The sequence below is a fragment of the Erythrolamprus reginae genome, chromosome 10, assembly GCF_031021105.1.
Source record: "Erythrolamprus reginae isolate rEryReg1 chromosome 10, rEryReg1.hap1, whole genome shotgun sequence".
Lineage (NCBI taxonomy): Eukaryota > Metazoa > Chordata > Lepidosauria > Squamata > Dipsadidae > Erythrolamprus > Erythrolamprus reginae.
This window is the reverse complement of record NC_091959.1, coordinates 3,571,285-3,597,289: the sequence shown is the minus strand read 5'-3', so window position 1 is coordinate 3,597,289 and position 26,005 is coordinate 3,571,285. Positions and strand designations below refer to the sequence as shown.

The 26,005-nt window shown below is 42.8% G+C and overlaps 1 protein-coding gene across 1 annotated transcript; it reads right to left on the bottom strand.

The window, feature by feature from the left end:
• Window positions 1-382: 382 nt before the first annotated feature.
• Window positions 383-26,005, bottom strand: TSPAN3 (tetraspanin 3). The gene is made up of 7 exons (XM_070762290.1): window positions 25,826-26,005; window positions 12,011-12,202; window positions 10,757-10,831; window positions 6,766-6,867; window positions 4,609-4,761; window positions 3,196-3,279; window positions 383-1,323 (listed from the first exon to the last, which is right to left on the bottom strand). The coding sequence occupies exons 1-7, from the start codon at window positions 25,886-25,888 to the stop codon at window positions 1,231-1,233; spliced, it is 762 nt and encodes a 253-aa protein (XP_070618391.1). The 5' UTR covers window positions 25,889-26,005; the 3' UTR covers window positions 383-1,230.

Below are 26,005 nucleotides of genomic sequence, written 5' to 3'. Positions count from 1 at the left end.
GATATCATTGGTCTAACGCTTAAGGTGAGGCTAATGGATACTGACCACAACACAGCACCCTTATATAGATCAGGTAACAGGAAATTTAAGTGGGTTAATGAGCAAGTATGATCAGCTCTGATAACCTGTAGACTGCAAAAAAATATCATTTTTCATTCAATGTTGGTGGAAATGAGGACAAACAATCTAAACATAACCGACTTAATTATTGAAAATCTTTTTAAAACGAAGGAAAACCAACCTCAATTGACTTCCCCACCCTTTAGTGCAGCTAGGACAGGCCCAGAGTTACAATTCACCCACATAACTCACCGTACAGTGTGCAGCTCTGGATAAAACTCTCAAAAACGCCGACGATGAAAAAAGGTTAACCATGGTTTGGTTTGGGGGAGATGTACAGAAGATTTATTTAATTTGCTTTCCTATTTTCCTATTTACATTTCACTTTATCACATTCTACTTCGCTACTCTAGGATAACAAGTCACTCGATACAGAAACAGACCCATTATAGTAAAAAATGAAAATTTCCTTATAGAATCGGTAGTGCAAGACATCACACTCCTGAAAAAAAAAAAAAAAAGCCAGCTCGTATTGTGTGTTTTTTTAAAACACGCTAAAAGTTCGGACGTTTTGTTCATTTGAATTCAAGGAAGTCAAAGAGATGCACTAATTGGATTCTAACATTCTGATTAGTAGTCGTTTCGTAGTGTTCTGGACTGGACTTAATGCTTCGCTTTATAAAAAGGAAAAAAAAAAAAACCAAGACAGAAAACACCGGTGAGAGGCAAGCAGAGGAATTAAACTCCACAAAATTAAGAATAAGTGACTTTCCTCGTACAACTGACCGGCGATGCCACGCCAACGAACGCTCAAGGATGTAAGGATAAATGACCGCACCCTTTTTTTTTAAAGCCAGAGTTAGGTCACCCACAGCTTTCATGCCGTTTAAAATAAAATGGATTTTTAAAAAAACCAAAACCTAGTGTTACTCGGTGGCTACCATGGATAGATAAGTGGGGAGCTGCCCAAAGGAGAGGGAGTCGGTAATATGGAAAAGGGACCGAAAGCTTTGCCCATCCCTGGTGCAGGGGCTAATTGTGTCCAGATTTAGGAAAGGGGCCGTGGCTGCCCGGTCAGAGTCAGTGGAAACTACTGCGGCAGGTGACGCCGCCAAGCCGGCTTCTGAGCGGAGGAAAACGAGACTCCCAGCTTCGCCTGCAGACCATCTCCTAGGCGTAGGTTCCGCCGGTGATGAGCAGCTCGTAGGCAGGATCCCGACTCCTTCTGCAGAGCACAATGCAGGCACAGAGCATGCCCAGCAGCTGGGAGGAGGAAGAGGAGGAAACGGAGTGTGGACCAGCATGATTTCAAACTTTTAAGAATTGGCTTCGGGGGAAGCTGGCTGGGGATTATTATTATTATTATTATTATTATTGAAACATAGAAACATAGAAGATTGACGGCAGAAGAAGACCTCATGGTCCATCTAGTCTGCCCTTATACTATTTCCTGTATTTTATCTTACAATGGATATACAGTATGTTTATCCCAGGCATGTTTAAATTCAGTGGCTGTGGATTGACCAACCACATCTGCTGGAAGTTTGTTCCAAGGATCTACTACTCTTTCAGTAAAATAATATTTTCTCATGTTGCTTTTGATCTTTCCCCCAATTAACTTCAGATTGTGTCCCCTTGTTCTTGTGTTCACTTTCCTATTAAAAACACTTCCCTCCTGGACCTTATTTAACCCTTTAACATATTTAAATGTTTCAATCATGTCCCCCCTTTTCCTTCTGTCCTCCAGACTATACAGATGGAGTTCATGAAGTCTTTCCTGATAGGTTTGATGCTTAAGACCTTCCACCATTTTTTTAGCCCTTCTTTGGACCTGTTCAATTTTGTCAATATCTTTTTGCAGGTGAGGTCTCCAGAACTGAACACAGTATTCCAAATGTGGTCTCACCAACAGTCTATATAGCGGGATCATAATCTCCCTCTTCCTGCTTGTTATACCTCTAGCTATGCAGCCAAGCATCCTACTTGCTTTCCCTACCGCCTGACTGCACTGCTCAGCCATTTTGAGACTGTCTGAAATCACTGCCCCTAAATCCTTTTCTTCTGAATAAATTATTATTTATTAGATTTGTATGCCGCCCCTCTCCGCAGACTTGGGACGGCTCACAACAGTGATAAAAACAATACATAATGACAAATCTAATAATTAGAATCTAAAATAACAATAGTACGTTTAAAAAGTCTAAAAAGCAAGGAACCCCAATATAAAAAACTTACATACAGTCATATCATGCACAAAAACTACATAGGCAGGGGGAGATGTCTCAGTTCCCCCACGCTTGACGACAGAGGTGGGTTTTAAGGAGTTTACGAAAGGCAAGGAGGGTGGGGGCAGTTCTAATCTCTGGAGGGAGCTGATTCCAGAGGGTCGGAGCCGCCACAGAGAAGGCTTTTCCCCTGGGTCCCACCAGATGACATTGTTTAGTCGACGGGACCCGGAGAAGGCCAACTCTGTGGGACCTAACTGGCCGCTGGGATTCGTGAGGCAGAAGGCAGTCTCGCAGATATCCTGGTCCAGTGCCATGAAGGGCTTTATAGGTCATGACCAACACTTTGAATTGTGACCGGAAACTGATCGGCAACCAATGCAGACTGCGGAGTGTTGGAGTAACGTGGGCATACCTAGGGAAGCCCATGATTGCTCTCGCAGCAGCATTCTGCATGATCTGAAGTTTCCGAACACTTTTCAAAGGTCGCCCCAAAGTGGGTCTTCTCCGGGTCCCGTCAACAAAACAATGTCGTTTGGCGGGGGCCAGGGGAAAAGCCTTCTCTGTGGCGGCCCCGGCCCTCTGGAACCAACTCCCCCCGGAGATTAGAATTGCCCCCATCCTCCTTGCCTTTCGTAAGCTCCTTAAAACCCACCTCTGCCGTCAGGCATGGGGGAACTGAGATATTCTTTCCCCCTAGGCCTTTACAATTTATGCATGTTGTTTGTTTGTAGGGATGTCTGGTTTTACAATAAGGGTTTTTAGTTGTTTTAGTATTGGATTTATATGATGTTTTTTATTACTGTTGTTAGCCGCCCTGAGTCTACGGAGAGGAGCGGCATACAAATCCAATAAATAATAATAATAATTTTTAATCCTGAGGAGGATGAACCAGAGTGTTGAATCCTACCTGGATAGCAGCAAATGCCAAGGCAGCCCAGATAACGTACATCATGATCTCCTGCAGTTTCTTTACCACCAAGACTTTACACCCCTGCAACACAAAGGAGTCCATCAGTTGAGGAAACCATTATTTTTAAGCTCATTAATGCTGCATGGTGGAACAGCTACAATCTCCCAACGCTCTGATAGCCACGTCATTTATAAAACATACATTTTATTGGATTTTTTGTATGTGTGGGGCAGTAGCGACAGTTGTTTTGAACTGTTGTAAAGGTAAATTTAAAACAAACATGCAACACAAGTATTATAAAGGGAAACACACACAACATAAAGAGGCTCTAGTAAAATATAATTGAGGCAAGACATTTCCTGATACAATGTAAGAATAGAACGCAAATTCAATTACTGCCAAATGCAAAATTTGGGCATGAGGGCAGGAATTATATTATGTGCAGTATATTATAAGGGCAGCAGGATGGCCTAGTGGTGAAGATGCTTGCCTCCCACTAGGAAGGTTGAGAGTTCAAATCCTAGGTAGGTTTCTCTCCTAGACTGCAAAGAAAAAAAATATCTTCTGTGAACTCCACCTAGGCATCGGGAAGGGCATCTGGCCAGTAAATGCTCATTCAGTTGTCCCAATTTTACCCCAATTTAAGGGATTACAAGGTCAGAAAAGGCAGTTTGATTTGCGGCATATTATAAAAGGGCCGGAACAGCATCAGAATGACAACAGCGGGAAAATAGCCCCGAATGCTGCCTCTTATTAAGAACTTATAAATGTCCCAGTTCTCCAAAGTGGGACAAAAATATTTTCAAAATTAATTCCTCTAAAAGAGAGAGGGCATGTCCAACCTACATACAAATGACTTTATTTCTCATTAAACAACGGATCCTTGATTAACAAGAAGTGGGGATGGATTTAAATTGAGTCTCCGGGTCCCGTCGACTAAACAATGTCGTTTGGCGGGCTGCAGGGGAAGAGCCTGCTCTGTGGCGGCCCCGGCCCTCTAGAACCAACTCCCACCAGAGATTAGAACTGCCCCCACCCTCCCTGTCTTTCCTAAACTACTCAAGACTCACTTATACCTTCAGGCATGGGGGAGTTGAGATATTCCTTCCCCCTAGGCCATTACAAGTTATGCATGGTATGTTTGTGTGTATGTTTGGTTTTATAACAAGGGTTTTTAGTTGTTTTATTATTGGATTGTTACATGCTGTTTTTATCATTGTTGTTAGCCTCCCCGAGACTACGGAGAGGGGCGGCATACAAATCCAATAAATAAATAAATATTTAAATTGTTCTGGATTTAAATGGAGATTTGGACTTGGAGGTGGGGGGATCGTGCACAAACCCTTAGTTTCCATCTCACGTGTAAGAGCTTTTATCGGAAACCCATCAAAATGAAGAGAAGGCCGTCACCTCAGAGTAAAGGTCTGCTGGACGAGCTAAGCTTCCCGTGCAATTGCTGATGGTGGCTTTGCAACAGCTGAGGGGCACGCTGTGGTTTTTCGCTTCTTTGAACCAGGCGGTCGACTCCCAGTCTGAGTAGTTGTGGATCCCACAGCAGTGCAGCTTCAAGAGAGAATGCAGGCAGAAAAGTCAAGAGTTTTAGAAATAAGTTGGGCGATGCTTTCAGGCACAACATTTAACCAAACCACGGATACCCTAACCTTTGCAACGTTTTAAGACGTTAGTTAGTTGGGGGAAAGATCAAAACAACATGAGAAAATATTATTTTACTGAAAGAGTAGTAGATCCTTGGAAGAAACTTCTAGCAGACATGGTAGATAAATCCACAGTAACTGAATGTAAACATGCCTGGGATAAACATAGATCCATCCTAAGATAAAATACAGGAAATAGTATAAGGGCAGACTAGATGGACCAGGAGGTCTTTTTCTGCCGTCAGTCTTCTATGTTTCTAAGACCTGTGGACTTCAACTCCCAGAATTCCCTGGCCAGCCAAATAAATATAAATAAGCACAACTCTCCCCCCTCAATGTTTAGGGAGGGAAGGAGTACTGCATCTCTCTTATTTTCCGTCCTCATCTAATTCTGCCCAAATTATACATCTTCTCTCGTTTCAAAATGACTCAGGACATTAACAAAGGCTGGTTCCAAACCATACATTGTCATGTCATCTGGTAAAAGGCAAAAGATTTATACGATCTGAAGAGGAACCAGAGTATATCATCTGGAAAATGTTAAGTTTTCTACCCAAGCAACGTTTCTGGAAAGTCTGTCATTTTCACCGGGGTTGCCCTCCAATCCAATTGAAGAATCTGCCAGTGGCAAGCCTTGCTTTCTCCCCACCCCCAGCCCCTCAAGGGGGGGTTCTTAGCAAACCTACAAATAAGCAAGATCTTCCTCCAGGGGAGGAGGGGAGTGTACTCTAACGCCCCAGCAAATCTTTAGAAAGGGGATTTTTAAAAAATGCATTAAAATCAAATTAAACCAGAAATAAGATTAATAATAACATCTTAATGCACACATTGCTTCATAAATTTATTCCGTACTGATAGTTCTCGCTTAGAGACTACCATTGTGACAGGCATCTCGGTTGCTCAGCACCATGGTGGCTAGATGAAAGTCAGGCTTTACAACCTAATTTTGCATTTGGTTGTTAAGCGAATCACCTGGGGCCAAAGTGACACAACAGGGACCGCCTTCTGCCGTACGAATCCCAGCGACCAATTAGGTCCGGGTCCCGTCAACTAAACAATGTTGGTTGGCGGGGCCCAGGGGAAGAGCCTTCTCTGTGGCGGCCCCGGCCCTCTGGAACCAACTTCCCCCGGAGATTAGAATAGCCCCCACCCTTCTTGCCTTTCGTAAGCTCCTCAAAACCCACCTCTGTCGTCAGGCATGGGGGAACTGAGATATTCTTTCCCCCTAGGCTTCTACAATTTATGCATGGTATGTTTGTATGTATGATTGGCTTTATAACAAGGGTTTTTAGCTGTTGTAGTATTGGATTTTTACATTCTGTTTTTTGTCACTGTTGTTAGCCGCCCCGAGTCTACGGAGAGGGGCGGCATACAAATTTAATAAATAATAATAATAATAATAACAACAACAACAACAACAACTTGGGACTTTGGTTCTGCTTTCTCTGTTAAGGGCTTGTCGCAAGCAGGTTAGGAACCACAAGAATGGTGACCACAGGGTGTTGTAATGCCTATAAATGCAAGGGCTTGTTGCAAAACTGTTGTTTCTAACACCGTCACAACTTTAAACAGTTGTTAAATGAGACAGCAGGGAAAACCTGAATCAATACATGCAGCATAATCTGGCTTCCAGCCCCCAAATCTATACCCAATTCCCACTAAGACCTGGGGCTGCCCCACGCTGCTTTGGACTGGAGCAGAGAAGCGTGTTTCATGGGGTGAAATGTAAAAACCCAGCAAGAAGTGCTAAGAGAGGGAAAAAAGGCCAGGTCTCCTGAAGGCAGAAAAGGAAGGAAGGAAGCTCCCTTACATCACCCAGCCAGTAGCTGTGGTGTCAACAGAAGGCCCTGTGCTGGCGGAAAACAACTTGTGTACATTTGGCCCCAACAGCTGTGTTTGTATTGGCTCTCACCTGCCTCTGCACATAATCAATCGCCCGACTGGCGGCATCCGGGTTTGTGCCATTGTACGTGTCGTACACTTTCTTGATGCTGTGATCCACCTCGGCCTCCACCTGGTAGAAAACAAACACAGCTTCAAAATTTTCTCTGCGTTGACAGGAGGAGCCTGAAAACGCAGCCTGCCGCTCCACCAAACCGACCCAGAAATTTGCAGAAATTCTCTGTGGGTGGTTGGCTCTACAGGGCTCCTGGAATGCCATCATTGGTAGTGGGCTGACTCAGCCACCCGTTTCTCTGAGGTGGGTTAAATGAGGACCCAGACCGTTGGGGGCAAGAGGCTGACTCTGTAAACCACTTAGAGAGGGCTGTGAGGCTGTATAGGTGTCTAAATGCTATTAGCAATAGCATCTAGACCAGGGGTGGGGAATTAATTTTGCCAGGGGGCCGCATTAGAAATTGGGATGGTTTTAGAGCAGAGGTCCCCAACCTTTTTTGCACCAGGGACCGGCTTTCAGCTAGACCAGTTTTCCATGGCCCGGTGGGGGGGGGGAGCTAGCTGTCAGCGGCGCCGTAAAAGGGGCGATCAAGAGAGGAATGGGTGAATGAATGGACGGAGGGTGGGAAGGAAGGAAGGAAAAAGGGAAGGTACAGGAACAGAAGAAGGGTGCAAAGAAGCAAAGAAAGGTGTGAAAGGGGAGAGTAAGAGAGGAAGGAGTGAAAGAAGGGAATGAGGGAGGAAAGAAGGGAGGAAGGAAAAGGAAAGCAAGAAATGGAGGGAGGAAAGGAAGGGAGGAAAGGAAGGAAGGAAGGAAGAAAGAAGGAAAGAGGGAAGGGACAGGAACAGAGGAAGGAAGCAAGGAAACTTATGAAAGGGGAGAGTAAGAGAGGAAGGACTGGAGGGAGGGAGGGAGGGAAGAAGGTAGGAAGGAGAAAGAAAAGAAATAGAGGAAGGAAAGGTAAAAGAGAGAAAGAAAAAGAGCAAGAAAGAAAGAAAGAAAGAGAAAGAAAGAAAGAAAGGCAACTTCAAAGAAAGGCTCACTGAGCATCTCTCACTCTCTCTCTCTTTCTATCCCTCTTTCTTTCTTTCTCTTCCTTTCTCTCTCTCCTCTTCCTTTATCTCCTCTTTCTCTCCCCCTCTCTCCCCCTTTCCCTCTCTCTTTCTCTCTCCCTCTCTTGCTATCTCTCCCCCCTTTCCCTCTCTTTCTCCCTCTCTTTCTCTCTCTCCCCCCTCTCTCTTTCTCTCTCTCTCCCCCTCTTTCTCTCTCTTCTTCTCACTTTCTCTCTCTTGTTTTCTTTCTGTCTCTTTTGCTTTCTCTCTCTCTCACTCTTTCTCTCTTGTTTTGTTTCTCACGCTCTTTCTCTCTCTTGTTCTCTCTCTCTTGCTATCTCTTTCTCTCCCCCCTTTCTCTCACTCTCTCTTTCTCACTTTCTCTCTATCTTGCTGTCTGTTGCTTTCACTCACTCTCGTTCTCTCTCCGTTCTTCTCAGCGGTGACGCGCGCACGCCCTGCCCGCCTCACATTTGTCGAGAGGACTTTCGCCCCGGGCTTTCAGCAAGGGGGTTTGCATGAGAGGCGGGGCCGGCGGAAGGTGATATTCAATGTCGGGGGCGCACGGGCGGTTTTGCGCGCGCTCCCTATCTCCCTGCTAGCCCACTCGGAATACGTATTCAAAATAAGAAAAGCCTTTGCCGGCGAAGGCTTTTCTTATTTTGAATACAGTATTCCGAGTGGGCTAGCAGGGAGATAGGGAGCGCGCGCAAAACCGCCCGTGCGCCCCCGACATTGAATATCACCTTCCGCCGGCCCCGCCTCTCATGCAGCCCCCTTGCTGAGAGCCCGGGGCGAAAGTCCTCTCGGCAAATGTGAGGCGGGCAGGGCGTGCGTTCCGGGTGCGGGAGGAGCTGCGGTGAAAGGCAGGAGGTGGCAGAGGAGCAGAGGGGGCAAATCGGGCGGGCGGTGGGCAGCGCGGAAAGGCCGAGGGGGCCCTGGTGCCGCGGACCGGCTGAAAACCCCCAACGGCCCGGTCCCGGTCCGCGGACCGGCGGTTGGAGACCCCTGTTTTAGAGGGCCGGACTAATATAATTAACTCAGTTCTACCCAATACTATATATTATTGGGTAGAACTGAGTTAATTATATTATAATTATAAAATAAATATATATTATATTTTATGTAATATATTATCTTTTATATATTATGTATTATGTATATTATATATATAATTATATATTACAGTGTTCCCTCGATTTTCGCGGGTTCGAACTTCGCGAATAGCCTATACCACGGTTTTTCAAAAAATATTAATTAAAAAATACTTCACGGGTTTTTTTTCTATACCATGGTTTTTCCCACCCAATGACATTATATGTCATTGCCAAACTAATAATTTTTGCAAATAAATAACAAAAAAAATAATTGTTAATAAATAATTATGTTTATAAATATCAGGATCACTAAGTTCTAAAGGTTTTAAAGTGTTAAGGGAAGGCCTGTGATACTGTCCATAGCCAAAAATGATGTATTTACTTCCGCATCTCTACTTTGCGGAAATTCGACTTTCGTGGGCGGTCTCGGAACGCATCCCCCACGGAAATCGAGGGAACACTGTATATATTATATCTTGAACACCCGGTTCTTATCTAGAAAAGTTGGACCGACCTCCACGGGCCGGTCACAGAAAGCAGGCGGGCAGCATCCGGCCCTCGGGCCGCATCTTGCCCAGGTCTGATCTAGACTTATATACTGCTTCACAGTGCTTTATAGCCCTCTCTAAACCAGCATGTTTCCCCCAACAATCTGGGTCCTCATTTTATCGACTTTGGAAGGATGGAAGGCTGAGTCAACCTTGAGCCTGCTGAGATTCGATTGCCAAACTGCTGGCAGCCGGTGATCAGCAGAAGTAGCTTGCAGTACTGCACTGTAACCACTGCACCACCGAGGATCTATTGCTATTTGTCTTCTTGAGATCTTCTAGCCAAGGGGTTTTTGGTATCCCTCAGGGGTGTCAAAACCAAGGCTGGCGGGGCAGCCTGGAAACAGCGAACGCCTGACCCGCGGTGCTTCTGCCAGTGAATATGGCGTTCGGGAGCCTGTTTTCACTGGCACAGAGCTTGGGTCACCCCAACACGAGTGACATCGAGTGGGCCACGCCCGGGTCAAACACAACCCTGATGCGTCCCTCCATGAAATTGAGTTTGAGGGACAAATGAATTGAACCCTGGGCATTTTCTCCTATTCATTTTGCTAAATTTCTGAAGCTGGTCAAAGTCTCTATGTTCCCTTACAAGCAGCAAAGCCCCCAAGGATTTATTCCAAAGCTTTAACAAACATTTTCTGCAGGACTTTAATACCTTCCAAAAAAAAAGGGGGGGGGAGGGAAATCCGTATTTTTAACCCTCGTTAAAAGCATTCAACCGCTTGGTTTACCACATTATTTCACTCTTGAGGATTTGGATGACTTCTCAAGAGGTGTGTGGTTTTAATTTGGTCCGATAACCTCTCACAATTTTGCTTCACAGAACCCTCACTCTGGGATTCGTGCAGCCTCCTGCCACACGAATCCCAGCGACCGGTTAGGTCCCACAGAGGTGGCCTTCTCCGGGTCCGGTCGAGTAAACCCAGAGAAGAGCCTTCTCTGTGGCAGCCCCGACCCTCTGGAACCAGCTCCCCCCAGATATCAGAGTTCCCCCCACCCTCCTTGCCTTTCGCAAGCTCCTTAAAACCCACCTCTGTCGTCAGGCATGGGGGAATTGAAATTTCCCTTCCCCCTAGGCTTATAGAATTTATACATGGTATGTTTGTATGTGTGAGTGGTTTTTTAAATTGGGTTTTTTTAGATAGTTTTTAATATTAGATTTGTTTATATTGTCTTTTTTATTGTTGTTAGCCGCCCCGAGTCTTCGGAGAGGGGCGGCATACAAATCTAATACAAATACAAATCACTCGTATCAAACCTTGAATAAAGCTTTATGTATTAGCACTTCAGAAGAGAGGCTAATTACCTTCGCTCTGTAGATGTAGCCCAGAACCACTACCACCACTTCTGTGATGAAGACCAACAGAAGGATAATCACAAACTGGAAGACAAAAATAAAGCTTATGTTCATTCATCAGAACAAGCAAATGTACGCATTGTTATCTTTGGCTATTGGTCCATTCCCTCCGAGAGGAAGAAAGGCAGACCAAGCTCTCTACCTGAACCGTATCTTTCAACTTAAAAATGACACAGAGGAAGCTGGCTGCAGTAATACCTAGGAAGCCGATGGGATGGGGAATCAGAGCCAGGGATTTAACAGGCTGCTTCTACTGATCAGGAAGCTGTCGTGACAACATAAGAAGCTAAGCTGCTCACTGTGTTCCTAATCGTCCACTGTCGGCCCGATTCCTTGTACGTTCTTATTTCTGGGATTGTAATGCGAAGGAGCCTCTGTCTACAAACCTCTTTTATAGGACCACGTTCTTAAGGTATTTGAAAGCGTTTATGTATTGATCATCTAAAGCAGGGGTCTGCAACCTAGGCCACTTTAAGACTTGTGGACTTCAACTCCCAGAATTCCTCAGACAGCAAAGCTCTACTGGTTGAGGAATTCTGGGAGTTGAAGTCCACAAGTTTTAAAGTTGCCAAGGTTGCAGACCTCCAATCTAAAGAGCTGATAAAAACAGAGTAGTAGATCCTTGGAACAAACTTCCAGCAGATGTGGTAGATAAATCCACAGTAACTGAATTTAAACATGCCTGGGATAAACATAGATCCATCCTAAGATAAAATACAGGAAATAGTATAAGGGCAGACTAGATGGACCATGAGGTCTTTTTCTGCCGTCAGACTTCTATGTTTCTTGTTCTGCTTTGCTCTTTTTTTAAAAAAAAGGGAGGGCTGTTTTATTATTCATATCACAAGGACAACAAAAAAAGGCTGACTAACTTGTCCAGGAGATGGGCAGAACGGTGCAGGACTGCCTACATTAATCTATAATGGCTTTCTAGTGTTTCAGATGCTTTTATTCCCCCTTGAACTAGAGATACCTGTATGGAATCTGATAGGCCTTGCAGGCAGGCTGAGGCCTTTGTCCATTAATAAGGTCTTTGGTGTCAGATGCATCACTCTGCTGCTTTAGCCGAGCTACAATCAGCTGCAGGAGCCGACATGGTGCATTTCACACAGGCCAAGCAAAAAAGGTACAAACTCAGCCAAGAAAACACAGTTAAGCCCATTAAAAAAAGGAAGGAAATTGGCATCCTGGTATTAAGCTTACCGTGGCAAGGCCACAATGGCTTTCCCGGATTGTGGCACAGCAGCCAATTAGACCGATGATAAATAAAAGGGTCCCCACGGCTATGATGACCACTGCAGGGATGAGCGTATAGACATCTTCAAAGAAGTGATCGTAGTCATCGTAGGTAATGAAGACGTAAGCCCCCACATAGCACAGGATGCCTGCAGCAGCCTAGAAAACAAAGCGTAAGAAAAATATAAGAGCCACCCGGAAGGGGTCCCTTCGTTTACCACAAAGGCCTGGCCTCTGTGGCTTTGTAAGCTAAGGTTTGGGATTGGGGGGGGGGATTTTCCTGTTCCATGCTTTGTAATTCACATCATATCCATAGTGACAAGTACAGCCTGCTTAAAGTTACAAGCTCATGGTTAAATGTAACTATGACCTATTTATTTTATTTATTTATTCATTTGTACAATACATAAATACATAGGAAGAAAGATAGACATGTGATAATATAAAAGAGGGTGAGAGTGAACTTAGAGGAGAGGATATATGAAAGGAAGAGAATATATACGATAGGTGAGAGAAAGGAAAGACAATTGGACAGGGGACGAAAGGCACACCAGTGCACTTATGCACGCCCCTTACTGGCCTCTTAGGAACCTGGAGAGGTCAATCGTGGAGAGTCTAAGGGAGAAATGTTGGGGGTTGGCACAATTGAGTCCGGTAATGAGTTCCACGCTTCGATAACTCGATTGTTGAAATCATATTTTTTACAGTCAAGTTTGGAGTGGTTCGTATTAAGTTTGAATCTGTTGCGTGCTCTGGTGTTATTGCAGTTGAAGCTGAAGTAGTCATTGACCGGTAGGACGTTGCAGCATATGATATTGTGGGCAATACTCAAATCGTGTTTTAGGCGCCGAATTTGAATTTTGTTTGAATTTGCATGGAGATGCCATGAACGGAGATATTCCGTTCATGGCGTCTTGTTTTAATTGGGGTTTTATAGTTTCAGACTTTATATTTGACTTCTATTTTTATTGTACTTTTAATTTTATATTATTGTAAGCTGCCCTGAGTCCTTCGGGATTGGGCGGCAAAGAAGTCAAATTAATTACCGTAATTAAATAAATACACACACACACACACACACAGAGACACCTCTTCAGTGCATTTTTTATTCAATATTACTGGAAACAAGGACACACAGCCTAAACAGTTACCGTACTACCCTAACTACTGAGAAGTAATTTTTCAACCTAACGAAAAACATCAATTAGCTCCCTTCTTACAACTAGGACAGGCGTAGACTTAAAATTCACACCACTAATTTCAAAGTATGTTTGGAGGGAAACCACCCTCTTCTGACCTGGGAAGGCATCAAAGGTTGACGGGCTCCATTTGCAGAAAACTATACTGCCCAAAGAAATAAAGGGAATACTTAAACAGCACAATATACCTCCAAGTAAATCAAACTTCTGTGAAACCAAACTGTCCACTTAGGAAGCAACACAGATTGACAGTCAATTTCACCTGCTGTTGTGCACATTCAACTTTGTACAGAACAAAGTATTCAGTGAGGATATTCCATTCATTCAGATTTAGGGTGTGTTCTTTGAGTGTTCCCTTGATTTTTTTGAGCAGTGTATATTAAAGCAACAACATTTCATTTCCCTATATGGTAGAGAACTTTCAGGATTAGGGGTTAAATCACCCCACAACAATCAGGGTGTGCAGACTTGTATAAACGTGCATGTATATAGTTCCAGAATCAGATCCTGGACCAGGCTGGGAAAAATCCGCCAGTTAAGCCTTAGATCTGTTGCCAATGATTCCAGGTGTTATTGGAGCCGTGTTCCAACTTAGGCTGTGCTCATACACATTATGCCACAACTTAATTGAATATATCAACACTGACTGGCACAAATAATCATCAAGCACCCTTTGTGAGATACAACCACTAAGTTCACACAACGCAGTAAGTACATCATAGTAACGCTCTCTACCTTTGAAAAGTGTTCGGAAACTTCACATCGTGCAGAATGCAGCTGCGAGAGCAGTCATGGGCTTTCCCAAATATGCCGATGTTACTCCAACACTCCGCAGTCTGCATTGGTTGCCGATCAGTTTCCGGTCACAATTCAAAGTATTGGTTATGACCTATAAAGCCCTTCATGGCACCGGACCAGAGTATCTCCGGGACCGCCTTCTGCCGCACAAATCCCAGCGACCAGTTAGGTCCCACAGAGTTGGCCTTCTCCGGGTCCCATCAACCAAACAATGTCGCTTGACGGGACCCAGAGGAAGAGCCTTCTCTGTGGCGGCCCCGACCCTCTGGAACCAACTCCCCCCAGAGATTAGAATTCCCCCACCCTCCTTGCCTTTCATAAGATACTTAAAACCGACCTCTGCCGCCAGGCATGGGGGAACTGAGATACACTTTCCTCCTGGGCCTTTAAAATTTTATGCATGGTATGTCTGTATGTATGATTGGTTTTTATATAATGGGTTTTAACTGTTTTTAGTATTGGATTATACTGTTTTGTTACTGTTGTTAGCCAACCCGAGTCTGCGGAGAGGGGAGGCATACAAATCCAATAAATAAATAAATAAAATAAATGTATATAGTTCCAGAATCAGATCCTGGACCGGGCTGGGAAAAATCCGCCAGTTAAGCCTTAGATCTGTTGCCAATGATTCCAGGTGTTATTGGAGCCGTGTTCCAACTTAGGCTGTGCTCATACACATTATGCCACAACTTAATTGAATATATCAACCCTGACTGGCACAAATAATCATCAAGCACCCTTTGTGAGATACAACCACTAAGTTCACACAACACAGTAAGTAGGGCAGGCCAAACTCCAAAGCCAACCTCGTGCATTTCGGGTGAGTCAACTAAGGTGCAGCAGCTGTGGTGGCTAAGCGAGGATCAAAGATTAACTCAGCGATGATTCATCGGTCGTGAATCAGCTTTTTGAGGCTTCTAATCTCTCTTTTTATTTCTAGTATCATGACAGCGACATCAATGGAACGGAACCATTCCCGTGAGCACTAATTAGTGCAGCCAATGGTTTTTCTGCAGAGTCAACCAAGAAATTCAGGTTTTTAGAGGGCAGCATTTTAAGACCTTTTGGAGTCGAGAACCAGCCAAGAGATGGGGAATACTATAATTATTAATGGTTGCCTAGCAATGGAGCACAAAAATAGCTTGTTAATGATCTCACCTCCCTCATCATTAGAGATGCTGGTGGGTGAAGGGGGGAGGGGAAGCCTAGATAGATTCTGGAGCAGTCTCTTCTCTTCCTTCTTTACTTTAACAACATACCTGTACAATGTTCCCTCGATTTTCGCGTTCCGAGACCGCCCGCGAAAGTCGAATTTCCGCGAAGTAGAGATGCGGTAGTAAATACACCATTTTTGGCTATGGACAGTATCACAAGCCTTCCCTTAACACTTTAAACCCCTAAATTACCATTTCCCATTCCCTTAACAACCATTTACTCACCATTATTACTGGTACTCACCATTGAATAAGACACTTAGTGATCTTGATATTTATAAACATAATTATTTATTAACAATAATTTTTTTTGTTATTTATTTGCATAATTTATTAGTTTGGCGATGGCGTATGATGTCATCAGGTGGGAAAAACCGTGGTATAGGGAAAAAACACGAAGTACTTTTTAATTAATATTTTTTTGAAAAACCGTGGTATGGGTTATTCACGAAGTTCGACCCGCGAAAATCGAGGGAACACTGTATATATTTTTTTTACTATCAGTCTCTATAATTTAAGTCTAAATTTATCAGTCCTAATATATTAGAATTCAATAGAAGAAAAAAGTAATGACCACTTCATTGTGTAACATATAAATAATGAACATTTAACAAAATGTTCTCTTTTTAACAGGTCAACTGGAAAAGATGCAGAATCTGTGACTTTGCCTTAATATAGTACTGGACTCAGAGCATCTTATGGAAAAACATTCATTTGTTTCTAACAAATGCATACACATTTGTTTGCCTATTTTACAACTGGGCAGAATACCTATATCCTATTCTAAACCTCTCTTATCTCTGAACTACTTGAAGGGTGTTATTTGAAAATTTAAAAAGAAAACATTCCTGAAGATGAATTCATCTGTACATGATCAAAGGCCTAGCCCAGTCAGTACAGTGGTACCTCTACCTAAGAATGCCTCTGCGTACAAACTTTTCTAGATAAGAACTGGGTGGTCAAGATTTTTTTTGCCTCTTCTCAAGAACCATTTTCCACTTACAAACTCGAATCTCCAAAAGTGTAACCGGAAAAGGCAGGGAGAAGCCTCCGTGGGGCCTCTCTAGGAATCTCCTGGGAGGAAACAGGGCCTCCACCCTCCCTGGGGTTTCCCCAATCGCACGCATTATTTGCTTTTATATTGATTCTTATGGGAAAAATTGCTACTCCTTACAAACTTTTCTACTTAAGAATCTGGTCATGGAACGAATTCAGTTCGTAAGTAGAGGTATCACTGTATTTGGTTTTACTTATGTGACCGACCAGTTTCTGGAAAGCCAACACACAAAACAACCTTTCACCATCTTTCTCAGCAACTGGCATTCCAAAACGCAATGTTTTTGGACTCCAGTACTAGGAAAAAGGGGTTTAAATCATCACCATCGCTCAGAAGAGTTATCAGTTACAAAGGAATTTCTCTCAAGACAGGCCCACTTTGTTGAGAGCCGAGATAAAGTGCCCCAATGCGTGGCAGAAGAGATGTGGAGCAAAATAAGAGAGAAAGGTATGCAGTGAAGAGTGAAGAGGCCTTAACAATGCTCTTATTCTCCGCTGTGCTCCATCACGTGGCTTTGTAATGTGATTTGAATCTTCAGCGCTGCCAGGTCCCTGGATTGTACAAAGGCAACCAACCACCTTCTAAGACAGTTATGCAATTCCAAACGGCCATGAAAAAGTACCTGGAGAAATGCTACGATTGACACATTTACTGATGCTTTTCAAGCAACTAGGGCCCATTGTTTCCAATTAAGGCCTCTCCAAAACCGGGTTCAAATTACGTTGGGTGAGAACATTAGCAGCGGCTCTCAAGTTTCTATCTAGTAATAATTCATGGGTTTGGAGCCCAATGAAACCTGTGTATCAATGCAGCAGTAGGCTTTAGTTCCATGGTGAGTTGAAGTACGTACATGTGACAGTATTTATACATTTTCTTCCTAGAAAACAGCAACCCAAAGTGGCTGGGTACCATTCAAATTTTGTTGCATCCTTTATGAAAACTAACCTGGCCATGCTGTTAAACCTATGTTCAAATAAAATAACATCTCAATAAAAAATAAATAAAATAAGACCTTAGGCATGCTGGTCAATGGAAGTCAAGATGGAACATGCTTCATTTATGAAACAATTAAATAAAATAGCAATCGCATTTAGACTTATATACCACCCTACATGTTTTAAAGCCCTCTCTAAGTGGTTTACAGAGTCATTGCCTCCAACAATTTGGGCCTAACTTTGGGCACACTGACTGATAAAAGAGTAGGAGGTAAAATATTATTTTACTGAAAGAGTAGTAGATCCTTGGAACAAACTTCCAGCAGACGTGGTTGGTAAATCCACAGTAACCGAATTTAAACATGCCTGGGATAAACATATATCCATTGTAAGATAAAATACAGGAAATAGTAAAAGGGCAGACTAGATGGACCATGAGGTCTTTTTCTGCCGTCAGTCTTCTATGTTTCTATGAGGGAACATGCTTCCTTTATATTAACGCATTTGTTAATATAAAAAGGACCCCTATTGGATTATACTATCAAGATGAGTTTTTCCACAGCTGTTGAGCAAGTGATAGCTCCTTCCTAACCCCCAAAAGAAGGATTGGTGCTCCCAGCATATGATAATTCAATATCACATGGGCTCTTGTGACTTATGGCTGCTATTTCATTAATCTCCTACAACTGTTACAGGTTTCTATGACTTTTATAGAATTATACAGCCAGGCCACCATTACTCAAAAGAATTAAAGATTCCCGCAGTGAAACACTGTAAATCTTGTGGCATCATAAAAGTCGTAACAATTTATTTCTGCAGACGTTTCCGCAGGTCCCAGTCCACTTCATTAGCTACAAGGAAAAATGAGAAAGAATTTGTACCTCTTACCATTTATTGTTCTTTCATTTCCTTTTATCACATTTTGCCACAAGTGACTTCTATAACGAAATGATCTGAATCTTTAGCAATCAATTTCTATTATTTCTTCCACTTAGAAGCAGTTACTATATTTTCATTCAAAAATCTAGTTTTCACACATTTTGGCAAGCTACGTGGAAAATTAGCAGCAGTAATTAGGCTTTAATGCAGTATTTTTTTTAAATAAATCATTAACTGATATTGGTGATATCTGCTTGCTACTTTCAAGCATTACTGAATTTTTCTGGAAATTATACCATATAATTCACTTCAGGAATACTAGAGTAAGAGAAAATGAATTTAGAAAAATGCCCTGGTCATTGTTTTTCTAGTAAATAAACTACTCTGTGAAGGTAAATCTATATTATAGGCCACTGTTGATAACTATCCTCACAGAAAGGTACCATTTAGCACTTTCAGAATGATTTAAGCACATCTAAAAGTACTTTCTGCCTTATTTAGTTCTTAAAGCACAGGGCGCCTAGTTTTAACTTTTTATAGTATTAAACATTTGTTCAACTCATGAAATTTCATTTGGCTTATAATAATTCTGTCCAAAACTGCCTCCATGGTCATAAGAACAAAAGCCAGAAAAAAAATCACATGCGTTTCCACTTAAAGAGTAGAAACATAGAAACATAGAAGACTGACGGCAGAAAAAGACCCCATGGTCCATCTAGTCTGCCCTTTTACTATTTCCTGTATTTTATCTTACAATGGATATATGTTTATCCCAGGCATGTTTAAATTCGGTTACTGTGGATTTACCAACCACGTCTGCTGGAAGTTTGTTCCAAGGATCTACTACTCTTTCAGTAAAATAATACTTTCTCATGTTGCCTTTGATCTTTCCCCCAACTAACTTCAGATTGTGTCCCCTTGTTCTTGTGTTCACTTTCCTGTTAAAAACACTTCCCTCCTGAACCCTATTTAACCCTTTAACAGCTGAATGTGCAGGGTTTTTTTCTTCATTTTTGCAAAGCACACAAATCTTATTCATAAGCCTTACCAAGAAGGCTAAAATTACACAATCATACAAAACAAATGCTTGGGTGTTTCATACACTATCTTAACATCTCTACATTATGACCGGTTGGGGAATTCTGGAAGTTGAAGTCCACACGCCTTAAAATGGCCAAGGTTACAGATCCCTGTTCTAGAGAATGTAGCTCAAATCTCAAATATGTGTTTCGTCACAATCCAGGTTTAATTGCCTTTATCTGGCATACTTAGAACATAGTCCACATTATGTTGAAAGGGAATTTTTAAAAAAACCTGTTCAGAATAATCTTGCATAAGTGCATCGTTAACAATCGGTGTGATGTAACGGTAATGATGTTGAATTAGAAGGTCTTAAGGTTTCTATGTCTCTTTCAATCATGGAAGATCATGGCTAACTTTAGACCAGTTACATTTACTCAGCCCAACTTACAGGGCTGTTACAGGGAAAAATTAGAGGAAGAGGCGATCTGTAGATCACCATGAAGTCCTGAAAATAAAATGGAATAGAAACCCAACAAACGAAGTTGCTGTCAGAGCTCCTTTCCTTTTATGGAATTTCAAAAGTGCAATCAAAAAACTAGAAGACCAATTAGGTCTTTATGTGATATTTACTTATCAATACAAATAAAGAATCTATCTATGGGAATACTCATTTATCACTGAAAAAGCTGGACACCAGCAACAACTGTTTTTATAAACAACAAATAAGCATTACTCATAGCAATATTTTTGTTTGTATGGCGTTAAAGCACTGTTTCTCGCTTTCTAAGATCTATTTTTAAAATAGCTGGGAGGATGAATCTGGAAAGACAGCAATTAAATTCCAACTCATCAGCTCCAAAAGTCTGCACTGTGTTTACTATCATGGTTTGGAGCTATGTCCTCTCTCCCAATCAGCTCTTGTTGCTCCTAAGTTAATAATAATAATAATAATAATAATAATAATAATAATAATAATAATAATTTATTGGATTTGTATGCCGCCCCTCTCCGTAGACTTGGGGCGGCTAACAACAATGACAAAAACAGCATGTGACAATCCAATAATAAAACAAGTAAAAACCCTTATTATAAAACCAAACATACACACAGACATACCATGCATAACTTGTAATGACCTAGGGGGAAGGAATATTTCAACTCCCCCATGCCTGGCGGTATAAATGAGTCTTGAGTAGTTTACGAAAGACAGGGAGGGTGGGGGCAATTCTAATCTCCGGGGGGAGTTGGTTCCAGAGGGCCGGGGCCGCCACAGCGAAGGCTCTTCCCCTGGGGCCCGCCAAATGACATTGTTTAGTCGATGGGACCCGGAGAAGGCCAACTCTGTGGGACCTTATCGGTCGCTGGGATTCGTGCGGTAGCAGGCGGTTCTGGAGGTAGTCTGGTCCAAAGCCATGTAGGGCTTTAAAGGTCATGACCAACAATTTGAATTGTGACCACCCAAAATGCACAATTCATAACACCACGCTCTTCCTCCCTTCTACTATCCAGCTTTGCTGAACCGTTGCTGTACTAACCTGCACGCACTATTTTAATATGCTCTGCAAAGGCAGAACACTTCAATTTCGACAACTATTTTGAAATCTCAAGGAACAAACTGAAATTTGACTGGAAGGAACTTGTGTAAGCGGCCGATCCTTGAGAAACGAGGTCTATCTATGCTGGCCCTTCATCCATTCATATTTCTCTAGGCTGGGATTAACCCCAGAAGTTATCTGTTACTAAGCAACCACCAGTGGGTTTCTGGTCTCCAAACTCAGGAAAGAAAAGCTGGAGCATAAATGCGAAGCTAAACGGGAGAGGCCCAGATGGATTCACAGAAGGGGATCAGCCTTCCTGGGCAGCTTTGATAGCATTGTTTACTATTCAGCCTTTCTTCCCAGCTCCATATATACATTTTAGGGTTCCTCTAAAATGGCAAGGAAATTAGGAAATGAGAATCATACCCATAGTAAAGCTCACGGGTCCCCAAACCTTTTACACAGGGGGCCAGTTCACTGTCCCTCAGACTGTTGGAGGGCCGGACTATAAAAAAACCCCTATCAACAAATCCCCATGCACACTGCACATACCTTATTTAAAGTAAAAAACAAAATGGGAACAAATACAATATTTAAAATAAAGAAGTAATAAGTAATTAAGTAATTAATAATTAAGTAATAAAGTAATTTATACTTCTTTATTAACAAGTACATTTAAACTTAAATCAACAAACTCCATTTCTCCTTCCTTCCTTCCCTCCTTCCTCTCCACTTCTCTCTTCTCTCTTCCTTTTCTCTCATTTGTTTCATTTTCCTCTCCCTCGTTCTTTCCCTCCATCATTTTCTCATTTTTCTCTTTCTCTCTCTCTCTTTCCATCTCTCCCTCTTCCTTTCTCTCTCCCTCTTTCTTTCTCTCTTCTCTCTTTCTCTCACTCACTCTCTTTCTAACTCTCCCTCTTTGTATCTCTCACACTTTCTCTCCTTCCCCCCTCTCTATTTCTCCCTTTCTCTCTCTCCCTTTCTATCTCTCTTCTTCATTTCTCTCTCCCTCTCTATTTCTCCCTCTTATTATATCGATCGGTAAAATCTCGTGTGCTGCCGCGGGCCGGTTAAAAGACCTCAGAGGGCCGTAGTTTGGGGACCGCTGGTATAGATCACAGCAGTATCTCCGGCACAGTGTAAAGTTCAAATGACATCACTAACTAGGAGAAAATGTACTCTTGTGATCTCATACATAGCTATTTTCAATTAGTTGCTCTTTAACAATTTCTGCAACCTTCTACATGCAGCCCTGTGAGCCCCTGGTCAGAAAAAAAAAAACCAGGAGTCTTGGCAGCACCTTTTCAGACCAACACATTTTATTAAAAGGCATCAGCTTCTGCAATATGCAGCTCACCATTATTTATGTAGCCAATGAAGTGTGCTGCAGATTTTTTTAAAAATTGTAAAAGGGTCCCAAAATGTGGTCCCAGACTTCCGAATGAAGGGCCCTTGATGCTCTCTGAGCTTGGTAGTTTCCTTGCAGAGGTTGCATTACTATCAGATTTGGAAAGACTTCTATACGTGGTTGAATAAAAGAACAATTACTAGTAGTGCTGCGTGATAAAGAAATGTTATAAAGGCAAAAACACCAAGAATTAATATAACCTTTCTTTTCTGTCTATTCAATAGAAAGCGAGTTAGGTATGTTTTATTATTAACTGTATAAAAAGAATTTACATGCATTAATATACAACACAAAACATTAAATATAGGTTATTAATTAAATCACTGCTCTCAATATTAGATTACCTCAGGGACCGCCTTCTGCTGCACGAATCCCAGCGACCAGTCAGGTCCCACAGAGTGGATCTTCTCCGGGTCCCGTCAACTAAGCAATGTCGCCTGGCGGGTCCCAGGGGAAGAGCCTTCTCTGTGGTGGCCCCGGCCCTCTGGAACCAATTCCTCCCCAGAGATTAGAACTGCCCCCACCCTCCTTGCCTTTCGTAAACAACTTAAAACCCACCTCTGCCACCAGGCATGGGGGAATTGAGATCTTCTTTCCCCCTAGGCCTTTACAATTCTATGCATTGTATGTATGTATGTATGTATGTTTGGTTTTTATATTAATAGATTTTTAATCATTTCTAATACCAAATTACTATTGTACACTGTTTTATTGTCGCTGTTACCCACCCCGAATCTCCGGAGAAGGGCGGCATACAAATCCAATCAATCAATCAATAAATAAATACTGTTAAGAACCAAATGTTGGTTGTCAATAGAGCCAGCTGTAGGAGGGGAGGGGTGACAAAATAGATTCGTCTTTTTAAGTTTCGTGTGTGTTCTGTACATTGTTTAGATGTAAATGTATTGTCAGTTGTTATTGTTTTAATGTATATTTGTAAATAAAAATTATATTTAAAAAAAAGAGGTTGCATTACCCAAACAAGATAATACATCAGTGCTCTGGTGTAGGGGTGATGTTACCTAGCTTGGGTGATGAAAGCTCTGCCAGAAAACCACCAAGCTCAAAGAGAAACCACGGACCCCACATTTCAAACCTGAGCTACAAATATTCTCCCTTGTGGAGACTTCTGAATTTTCCTTCCAGAATAACAAAGGGCCATTTAGGCTATCAAGAGGACCAGAAGCCCAAACTCTAAATTAAACCCACCCTGAATGATGGCTGTCTTGTTGCCACAATGAAAGGAGTCCCAGAAGAAAAGGCAGCTTTTTGAGTCTTTTTTTCAAACCCTTTCATCTCCTTCCACCACCCACCCCCACCACCCTCCTGCAGTGCCTGCCCAGATCTGTGGAGGCCAGATTAAAGTTGGAGACCAGCTGATCTATTTAAGGATGAACTGAATGCAGGGCTAAGCATGCCTGCAGCCTTAAAGAAGCTTTCAGCCCAGTGGGAACCCTGCTCTTAAAAGCAGACAAGAATCTTCTCGTCTCACCTACTTCTGCTGATCACTTAGTAGACTCAAGGTTGACTCAGCCTTCCAAGGTCGGTAAAATGAGGACCCAGATTGTTGGGGGCAAAAGGCTGATTTTCTGTAAACTGCTTAGAGAGGGCTGTAAAGCACTGTGAAGCGGTATATAAGTCTAAATGCTATGGCTATTTGTTTGAGGAGAGGCTGACCCAACCAAGAAAAGTGGTGTTGTCTTTTCTTTTCGGGTCTTTTGTCCTTGGTCCAGTTCCCAAATCACATCTGAGCTGACCATTTTGGAACAGGCAGATCCTTTTGCGTACTTCCTGTAACAAATTGAGGTTTGCACATGACACCCTCCTGCTCTCATTTTCTAGGTTCTATGACTCCCATTCCAGAGACAACATCCCATGTTTTTTTGGGGGTGGGTGGGTGAGTGGGTCACAAGCTGGAACGGAGCTAGAGTAGTAAATATGGGGGAAATTTTCCCTTCCCTCTAGGCTTATAGAATTTATACATGGTATGCTTGTATGTATGATTGGTTTTTTAAATTGGGGTTTTTTAGATTATTTTTAATATTAGATTTGTTTACATTGTCTTTTTTATTGTTGTTAGCCACCCCGAGTCTTCGGAGAGGGGCAGCATACAAATCTAATAAATAAATAAATAAATAAACAAACAAATAAATTCTCCATGATATCCATCTTCCCTCCCCAAGGAAGGGGGGGGGACTCCCTTTCTTTCTTTAAAATATCCCCCAACAAGATTCAAAACAGCAGCAATCAAAAGGACACAATGATTTATCCATCCCTGACTTGTGGGGAGTGACCCAGTGTGATCTCACCTCGAACAGGAAAGGTTTGTATAACAAACATAATAATTTTTATTAACTTGCAGTCCATGCCTCTCTCTCTTCCCCAAATGCTGCAAAAGCAAGGATGGTCGGGATCTGCATTTATTTTGCTTAAAAGATGGCTGCAGCTATCCTTGATCTCGCCTATAAATAGGCAGTCGTACAACTCTGTGAGATTCACAACCAGCAAAATGATATAAACCCAGCCACAATGAACTCAAAAAGAAATATAAAAGAAAACCACACTTCCCTATATCCAAGGGGATCCAAAGAGGACATTTAGAAGGGTCAAAAAAACCCCTCCTATGGGAGTCTCGGGGGGGGGGGGATACCGCCACTCTCTTCTTAAGCTAATACCTGGGGCTTCTCTCCAACTTTTATTTTATGCATTTATTTATTTACTTACTTAAAACCTGACTACAGCCCCCCCCTTAAAATAAAGCCAATTCTGTGCACCTCCCATCCAGCACCACCAGATCAATCCAGCAATGAACTCAAAACAAAAGAAGAAAATAAAAGGCTGGCAGCCCCCCCCCCTCCCTGAGCAGAGGGATCTGAGGGAGATGAAAAGGGGGAAATAATTTAACTGTAAATGGCACATAAATAAAGTCAAATAATTAGTTAGTTTATTATGGCTTTTCGTTAAGGTTTTATAGTTTAGATTTTATATTTGACTTCTTTTTATTGATTTTTGAAATTTATTGTAAGCCGCCCTAGGCAGCATAGATATAGACAGATAGATGATAGATATAAATAGATAGAAACACAGAAATATAGAAGACTGAGGGCAGAAAAAGACCTCATGATCCATCTAGTCTGCCCTTATACTATTCCCTGTATTTTATCTTAGGATGGATATATGTTTATCCCAGGCATGTTTAACTTCAGTTACTGTTAAACTGTAGGTAGATAGATATAAATAGATACATTATAGATATAAATAGATAGATAGATATAGATGGTAATAAGAACAGTAAAACCCATAATAAACTCTAATGAACTCTCACCGAACCTACATAAATGCAGAAACACTTGCAATTAAGAAGGGTCAGCCCCCTCCCCCCTTATGGGACTTTCACTAGGATCCTCCTTTCTCCCCCCTCCTTCCCCTTATATCCCCCTATCCGGTGTCCCCTCCCTCAAAAGGTCGACCCTGCCCCCCCTCCCCCCGTGGCCAGGAAATAATGGGGGGGAGGTGTCCCCCGGCCTCCTCGGTCCCAAACCCCTTGGACGGCGGGAAGGAGAAGCCCCCGGGGCGAGGGGGGGTGTTGAACGGAGACGAGGCCGCTCCCCCGCCACCTGAGGCGGGGGCTCGAGTGAGGCCTTGTCCCCCTCAGGGGGGGGGGGCGAGGGCGGAAAGACAGGAAGGAAGGAGGGAGGGGGGGAAGCTGTGGAGGTCCCCGGGCGGCCTACCCAGAAGATGAGGTTGAGGAAGACGAGGACGGTCTTGGAGGAGGTAATGCCGCACTGCCCCATGGCCCCCGCCGTCCCGCGGCCTCCCGCCCCGCTCGGGCCGCCTCAGCCACCGCCGCCGCCGCTCTCTCAAGCTCCGCCCCTGCCCAGGACCCGGATGGAGGCGGATCCGCTTCGGAG

Bases quoted from the DNA above. Each gene is read 5' to 3' on its own strand.
- TSPAN3 (XM_070762290.1), bottom strand. From the start codon at position 25,888: ATGGGGCAGTGCGGCATTACCTCCTCCAAGACCGTCCTCGTCTTCCTC. The intron at 10,832-12,010 runs GTAAGCTTAATA...TTTGTCTTCCAG, and splicing joins GCCATTGTGGCCTTGCCACG to TTTGTGATTATCCTTCTGTT. The intron at 6,868-10,756 runs GTAATTAGCCTC...GTTTTCTACCAG, and splicing joins GCTACATCTACAGAGCGAAG to GTGGAGGCCGAGGTGGATCA.